General features: G+C 33.0%; 1 protein-coding gene across 1 annotated transcript; it reads right to left on the minus strand.

Moving 5' to 3' along the window:
* Window positions 1-257: 257 nt before the first annotated feature.
* On the minus strand, window positions 258-7,295 carry LOC104599758 (cytochrome P450 714C2-like). The gene is made up of 5 exons (XM_010262447.2): window positions 6,987-7,295; window positions 5,558-5,784; window positions 2,264-2,511; window positions 1,797-2,166; window positions 258-845 (listed from the first exon to the last, which is right to left on the minus strand). The coding sequence occupies exons 1-5, from the start codon at window positions 7,282-7,284 to the stop codon at window positions 420-422; spliced, it is 1,569 nt and encodes a 522-aa protein (XP_010260749.2). The 5' UTR covers window positions 7,285-7,295; the 3' UTR covers window positions 258-419.
* Window positions 7,296-9,053: the final 1,758 nt, after the last annotated feature.

Below are 9,053 nucleotides of genomic sequence, written 5' to 3' on the forward strand. Positions count from 1 at the left end.
CTTTTGTCAGGATGGTCCGAGCATTCAGTTCAAACAGTCGGACCGTTTGACCTAGTAACCGGACCCCTGACCGGTTCGGTTTTAAGAACCATTATTCCCTCGGCAAGCTGTAGTAGATATCTGGATTTAACGGAAGGATAAAATTGACATTTCATCATTTCCGTTAAGATGACAATCGTCAAAAAACTTGAAACTACTTTAGAATAATATGTAAATAGTAAAAATAGAGTTAGTCAATTAGCTAAATAGTAGAAATATTTTAAGAAATTTATCCTTTTTCTACAACCGACTTTTGCACTAAAAAAACATTACAAAAATTAAATACACAAAACCCAAACAACCATGTTCAATTATGTATCATAAATATACCAACCATGTAGAGCTTTTCTAATGTTTATTATCATAGCTAGATGCAAGTTTCAGACCTTCCTCACAATTAGATTTACTCCATCATCAGGCTGTATGATAATTTTAAACACAGGGGAGTGACGATACTTCGGAGAGAGTGAGAAGGAGAAGTTTGAGAGGATTACAGCAAGGACGATCTTCAATTCTATTGTGGCAAAGTTCTGTCCTGCACAAATCCGAGGCCCCATGCCAAATGCCAAGTAAGTTTGTGGAAGCTTACACGCACCTGCAACTCCATTAGCAAACCTCTCAGGATTAAAATTGCAGGCATCAGGTCCCCAAAGTTCAGGGTCTCGGTGTAATGCATGAACCGAGAGCCAAATGTTGACGCCTTTAGGCACAAGAAGTTCTCCCAACTTGATATCTTGCAGAGCTTCTCTGGACATGAACAAGCCTGGTGGATACAGCCGCAACACCTCTTGAACTACCATTGTTGTCTGCCATGCCATGCATCAATGCATCATTGGAAGATGTAGTAGAGTACACTAAAATTAATTTCTATTGTGGATATAAAGTAATGACTCAATTATTTCATTGGCCTTGTTCATTTTTACTTGGGTAAATATGTTTATCCAAGCAAGTGTTTTTCGGGTAAACCTATTCTAGCTTGTAGAGAGAGAATGCTTATCGACTTCAACAAATTAAGATGCAAATAAGTTATTTACCCACTTTGCATTAGGGGTGTCAATTGGACTACATTCGGTGTAATCCAATCCAATTTAATGTGAATCCATTACAAATGGATCAGGTCTAATCCAATCCATTGAATATTTTGGACCATTTTGGATTGATCTAATTCAATATCTGGACTGTCCAATCTACTCAAATTCGTCTTTATTTAGATTTGTTTCAATCCAAACCCAGTCTGTTGACACCTATATTCTTATTTTACATGAGTGGAGGGACCAGGTCCAATCCAATCTAATAAATACTTTGGATTATTAAATCTGGATTGGTCCAATTCAATGTCTTGTTGGTCTGTCCCATTTGGTTTTGGTTTGGATGGGGTCCAATCTAAAACCGGTACATTGACACTTACTTTCAGGTATACTCATTTACCATGGGTTTCAAAATCGGACCGGACCAGACAGTCAGACTGGAAAAACCGAGAATCGGTTAGGTGACCGGTTTCGTTTTCCCCCAAGACCGGGATTTCTCAAAAAATCGTTGATTTTGGTCAGCAAACTGCTGACCCGGACGGTTAACCATTCGAAATGGTTTTGTCCGTTTTTTATTTTTTTGTTAGAATGGACAAACCGTTCGGGTCAAACTGGTAACCGGACCGTTGACCGGTTCGGTTTTAAAAACCATGTCATTTACTGTGCGGCAAATGAATGCGATTGTTGTGATCAAAATGCCTCCCCCACAAATTAACATACATAACATACCGTTTTCATCTTGCGAAGCATATCTACATCAGGTAGGCCTCCCCCACAAATTTCTAGTATCTCGGCACGACAGCGGTCTTGCCATTGAGGATGAGAAGCCAGTAGGATCAAGCACCACAAGGCTGAAATTGCAGTAGTTTCAAGCCCAGCAAAGTAGATGTTCTTGCAATTGTCAAGGACGTAGTCTTGTGCTGTGTATGGACCAAGATTACCATCCTTTGCACCCTCAATAATCATCTGTAATAGATCTTGCTCATCACCTTTATCATTTTCATTTTCTGTACTACGTTCCTTTACAATCTTTAGAATCGCTGAACGGACCTCTTTCTCCAGCTTCCATATTTTTCTGTTATTCTCACTCGGAATGTATCTAAACACAGTATCAATTTTCCAATATAAGTAAATACCATTATGTGTGATCTTCTCAATAAAACAACACCCAAGAGAGAGAGAGAGAGAAGACATACCTATAGCCAGGAAGTCCTTTGAGCATGGTTGGCATAGTCAAGGCATTTTGAATATCTTTGAACTTTGAAATTAGATCAAGGGCTTTGGTGAAACTGCTGCCAAACAAAACTTTGGAGATTATAAGTGCAGAAGTGCGTCTCATGTCCTCATCAGCTCTTATCTCTGCAACTCCTCCTTCACTTTCAATTCTCCCTTGCCATGTCTTCACTATTGAGCTTGCAGACTCCACCATTAAGTTCACCATGCCCTGCAATATTGATATGGGTTTTCATTAATGGCAATAATAATATCCTTGGACTCAAATTGACTCAGACAACGACTCTTCCAGTTTTGTATGTAACTAGCGGACCCGTGCTATGCCTGGGAAAATCTGAAAATTTTAATAATTTTATTTATTATTAATTAATATTAAATTAATAACCAAAAAGTATTCAAAGTTATTGTTAACATCTAAAATTTCTATAATTGTATTTTTCATTTAATGTTGATTTACAGAAAATAATTACTGTTAATTTAATATGAACAAATATTTTTAATAAATTTAGTTTTATTAAGAATTTGTAGTAATTTTAATATTTGTTATTATTTTTATTAATTTTAAATGAAATTTTGATTAATTTTAAATAAACAAAAATAATTACAAAAACTAACATTTTTATTAATTTCACTAATAATTAACAATTATATAGGAATGACAGTAGGGTGGGTTCAGGGCAGGGCACCCCATTCTTGTCCCTACCCCATAGTTAAGACACTCTACTCCATCCATGCCTAGTCGCCGGTGTCAGGTGGGTCCAGGGCAAGGAAACCACTCCTCAATGTCAAGCGAGTTTAGGGGCAAAGCACCTCACTCCTCAACAAGGATGGGGAATCCTTGAATTTCCCTGCCCTGTCCCCAATATTGGGCAGGTTCAAGTAGAGGTTTAAATCGGGTTGTGCTGGGCCGACACAACACAACCCGTATGCTACCAGCACAAAGTGCCGGCCATGCCATGCTGATCCTTGGGGTGTCCCGAGCCATGCTGGCCCTCTGGGCATCCTGGGCCGTGCTTCCCTCCCTTGGGATAATTTGGGGGGTTGGTTAGGAATGACCCATGTCCCGAGCCTGTATGGGCCCATGCCATGCTATGCCGTGGGCCGGACTAGTCCATGGGTCGAGCATTGGGCCAAGCTAGGCCGTAGACCGAGCCAATCTATGAGAGGTCCATTTAAAAAAAAATTAAAAAGATGTTTAAATTTTTATTTCGTATGATTTCTAATGTATACAATTGTTTATATATACAATTAGACCTATTCATGGGTCGGGTAGCCCGACGGTCCAACCCGACCTGACTCATTATTTTTCAGCCTTGGACAAAATTTTAGGCCCGTGGGCTCGAGCTTGGGCTTTCTCAAATAAGCCCGACTCAATACTATTATATATATACATATATATATATATATATAAAAGTACTTATGTTGTATATAATAAATGTAATATATATATATATATATATATATGCTTCTTAAATTATTAATAAATATCAATATACTATTAGGAAATATAAATTATTTTATTAATTTATTAAATTATTACTAAATTAATATAATATTATTTTAAAAAATTATACTAAAAATGAGACATTTTGTATACAGATCGGGCTTTGGGCTTGCACATTTTTTTGTTAATGAAGAGGTCCATGTTAATTAAAAAATATGATTTTTTTACAAATTAAATTTTTTATTTAATTCTAGTTTAGTGTAAAAAACATATAACATTTCTATATATATTAATATAAATTTTGTTATTTAAATATTATATAGTAATATTTACCATATATGCATATAAATTACAAGTTCAACTTATTAGGAGTTGTTTAGCTTGGGCATTATCTGCTAAAGTCATCATTGGACTTTAAAAGTTTGATACCCAATTGGACTTCGAATTTGATTATCCCTGATAATGTGTGAGCATGGTGCTTATCTCAACTAGACCTAACTCAAAAGAAAATAGTTGCTTGAGCCTACAAATTTATAGATCTAATCGGGTTAAGTTCAGTTATAAACAATTTGTTATTTTTTATTATTGATTATTAAAATATTATAATTATTAAATTACTAATTAAATGTTAGCTTAAATTATAATTAATATTAATTACAGTTTAAAAATAATTATCGTTAATTATATTACTATTAATAATTAAAATACATTAATTTTTCATTATTATTCATTATTTTTTTGCAATAAAATAAAATTAATTTAATTTTTTAATTATTTTTAGTATTTTAATTAAGCTTTAGGTTTTTCAAAATTTTTGGATTTTTAATTATTTTTTGGTGTTTTTTCATTATTATTGAATAATTTTTGCATATGAGTATTTTCACTAATTTTCAGTATTTTCAACATTTATTTTTTCATATTAGTCACTAAAAAATTAATTTGCATTTGCTTTCAGTAAAAATAAATTAAATAACTAAATAAATACCATAGTTAATAAAAAATAGAGCTAATTTTTAATATTTTTTAATAATTTCTGGCTTGGGTATTTTGTAATATTTTTTTTGTATTTTTAATAATAAAATACTATTAATTGTACTTTTTAATTATTTTCAATAAATACCTTTATTAATATAAAATATTGTTAATTTTCAATATTTTTTAATTATTTTTAATATTTTAATTATGTTTAGTTTTTTCAGAATTTTCCAGATTTTTAATTAATTAAATTTTCATTAATTTTTATCATTTTTAGTGAGTCCATTATGCACAACAAATGTCTCAACTCTCAACTCGTAAGTTATCTAATAATATTATGAAAACTATCAATTAATATTTTTATATTTAAATTTCTTATTTTTGTTAGAGTTTATTAAGTTTGACTTTTAAGTGAATTTGAAACATGTTTTTAATATTTATTAAGTTATGTTAATATTTATTTTTAGTCAAAGTTTAGTGGATTTTTAAATTAATAATTTTTTTATTGTTTAACCTCAACCTATTTATTTTATTTATTACTACTCTCTCTCTCTCTTTCTCTCTCTCTTAAATGTCTTTTTTAAATGTAATAATAACATGCATTAAAATAAGAGGCCTTGAAAAATCCAAAGGTCTCTCTCTAATTGTATACAACTTTATTAATCTAATCAAGATAAACAATGACTACTGTTTATATTTTTAAAATAAAAGAAAATAAGAAAAGTATAAAAAATGAAGAAAATAGATAAATAATTACGTGAAGAAAATAGATAAAGAGAGAGAGATTAGCCATGCATTAATTTATGAAATATATATGAGTAAAAATATAATTACGTACCTTAACCTTATCCATGGATAACTCTGGAGCTATGGTTTTCCTTTGGTGAGACCAGATTGCCCCATTTGATGTCAAAATGCCCCTCCCAAGCAAAGGACCAAATTCATATTGTAGGTATCCAGACTTCCCCAATCCCATGGATGCACAAAGGGTCATTTCCTTGGCCATATTAGGGTTTGTCACGTACAGTATTTGAAGATTGCCAAGGGAAAACGTGAACAAGTCGCCTGTATATAATCACAGTTGATTAACTATTTATTATTTAGTAAATACCAGCTTAGAAAGAAAGAAAAAAAAATTACAAAGGAATCTTTATGATCAATTGATGATTGATCAGAACTCTAAATGATCAGTGGTTAATTTGATTGGGTTTCATCCTCAAGCCCATCATATAGTTTCCAAAGAATGAAGGCAATGTTAGGTAACAGAGGGGAGGGGGCTAGCCCTAGGTGATGATGAGTTTTTTTTTTTTTAATAGAAAATATATATAAATCCTATTAGGCTGAGTTTGGAAGGAGTGCAAATGCAAATATGTAGAGTGCAAAACCTTATATTTTGTATGTATTTACACTGTACATATTTACATTTGTACTCCTTCCAAACTCAGCCTAAGGTGTTTTCCTTTGTTTCGTTTACAACAATCAGTGGTATGTTCAACCGATAATTATATTGCTAATAAATTCTCATGAAAATATAGGGGCTGAGACTTTGATTCAACAAGGCATCCACCAACTTGTGTGTTGTTTGAACCAAAACAAATAAGAAAATAATATAAAGAAAATTAGTATAAAAACTAGTATAAGATTTCATATATATATATATATATATAAATCCAAAAATGAAAAATTTAGTTTAATAATATCTACTGTATTATATTAACATTATCATAAACTAAAAATATAAAAAATATTATGTGGCCCCTTGTACAAAAAAATGTAAGTGCTAGCTAGAGAAAGTCCACACCCCTCGAATTTGGTCAGATTTGCTCCTTACAGCAGAGTGCCTCACACCAACCTGACAGCACGTTGCAGCCGTGGTGCAGGAACATCTCTCCATGAATGGTAAGGAGATGTTCCAGATGTGCACGGCTCCACATGCTGTAAGACTGGTGTGGGGAGCGCTGTAGGAGGAGCAAATATGAACTCCCATCACTCAAGGGTGCTTTGCCATTAGGCGTTGTCTTGACAATGATGAACTATTGTAGTAATTGATTACAAAGCATAATATACGAGATCACATTTACGCCGCACAAGGGGCCGCCCTACAACGCCTTATAGCACATTCCCACCGTGTATTGAAAACATCTCCCGATGATAACATCATCTGTTCTGATATTATCATAGGGCCAATACACGATAGGGATGTACTGTGGGGCATTGTGGGATGGCTCCTTGTGGGGCAGAGATGTAAACTCATAATATACACATACCATATTCCTTTCTCCACTTCTCAAAGCAAGGGAAGAGAGTAGAAGCAAAATCATGTGATAGGTTTTCCTTGTTGGAAGTCTTAACTGCTGTTGATTTGGAATTTTGTATCCTCTTGATCTCTAGACCATTCCCAAAGACAAAGGTAGGGGGAGGACCTCTTATCCCTTGCTTGTGGAGCCTAGATCGAAGCAATTGTTGCTTTAACCAAAGAACCCTGTAAAGATGCAAAAACAAGCTAAAGAAACCAAACAAGGCAAATGGAAACAACATCGTAACAGATGCAAGTTGAAGTTCCATAGTATCTAGCTTTCTATGTTTCCTTTTGCTCGCCCTCTGCCCTTATTTATACATGGGTTTTGTAGTGGACAGTTGAGTAATTAAACATTCTTTAATCACCAAAGTCGTTGTAGTCAGATTTGAAGCTTGTTGATTGCTGACTTTCTACGTCCATGATGTCAACATAAGTTGGGTGGTTGGAACTTGTAGTTAGAAATTTGGGTTTCTTAGCTCATGTGGCAAATTAAAGTAGCCGATCTTGACCGTTGGTGATTTTTTTTTTTATTTTTTCATTTTTTTAATATACTATTTTATAGGGAAAATCTATGATACAGAACAAAAAGACATGATTTTTAAATATCATATCTTTCCCGTGTATAGTCCAACCCCTGTTTATACCAACTTGATTTATAATATTATACAATAGTTCAAAGTAATTGATTTTTAGTATATATATATATATATACATATATCATGTTATTTTCAAACTAGTCCATTCATGTGCTTACAATTTGACTGAGGAAAGGTTTCCATTCTCTTTCTCTCCATAAATGTGTCTGACTGGTGGAGAGTTCCACCTCATACATTTTTCAATTCCAATGACACCCTTTCCCTTTTTTATTTCTTTCTAGTTGCCATGGCAATCTATAGTTATACCATGTATGTCTTTGTACGTAATGTCTGCCCTATTTGGATGGATTTATTAAAGCTCCTGAGATAAATTGCCAAAGGATGGCAGTTATATGGTGGATTAATTCATCTCAAAATTAAGCAAAAAAGTTTCAATGGTTCATCTAGGACATTCAAAAACCGATATATCTATTAAAAATTAAATCAAATAAATCAAATTTTTAAAAACCGATATATCTATTTAAGAAACTGAACTGAAACCCAATTTTACAAAAACTGAACAAACCGAACCAAAATTTTTTCTTTCGATTGCTTTGGTTGATTTGGTTAAAACCGAATCTATCTGCTTGCTACTCTCGATCTTTCCTATGCATGTGTGCAAGTGCATCGGAAATTTACATGCAACTAGTTGATTCAGTTGGTCTTAAACATTCCTTCCAATTACTATTCAAGGGGATGATAGTCAGCAGGCTAGGAAGAGGGCTTTCAGGATGCGGCTTCTGACATTTAATTTTGATAAATCTCAAAAATTATACGGAAAAATACGAATAGGCTTAATACAGATTTTTGAATTCAATTACAAATTTATAAATATTCAAAATGTCAAAAATTCACATTTTATGCATCCATATTCATCTGTGAATTGTGAATTGACATCAAATCCAAGCTAACACCTACTTTAAATGTGTTTTGAACCTAAAATTTCTGACCTTAAGCTAAACCATCATTCTCCCAAAATTATATTTGATGAAAATTCGGAATGGGTGCCACTGTGTTCCAGTCACGAGTAATAAGACTGTAATATGAAACTACTCCGATAGTTTTTCCGAGATACAAATGCTCAACCACTACGGCTAGCTAAAAAAATCTTTTAATCACGAGATTCTTTTTCTTTTATTATCCAGAGAACACTATTAATTAATACTTATTCAACATATGCAGTACGAATATTGCAGACTGCAGCCAATTGTAATTAAGAGTTTTGGGGGATCCATGCTTTTCTACACTGTTTTCGTGTCCTGTTGTACTTGTAATTAGCTTTATTTATTTTCTTCTCCGTCATAACTCATAACTGCTTAATATAAATGTACATAATGCAGTCATGATCTAACAAACTATTTTCATTATTTTAATAACTTGCATCGGAAGAAGAAAGAAAA

This window comes from Nelumbo nucifera, chromosome 7 (assembly GCF_055504915.1).
Source record: "Nelumbo nucifera cultivar China Antique chromosome 7, China Antique-T2T, whole genome shotgun sequence".
NCBI lineage: Eukaryota > Viridiplantae > Streptophyta > Magnoliopsida > Proteales > Nelumbonaceae > Nelumbo > Nelumbo nucifera.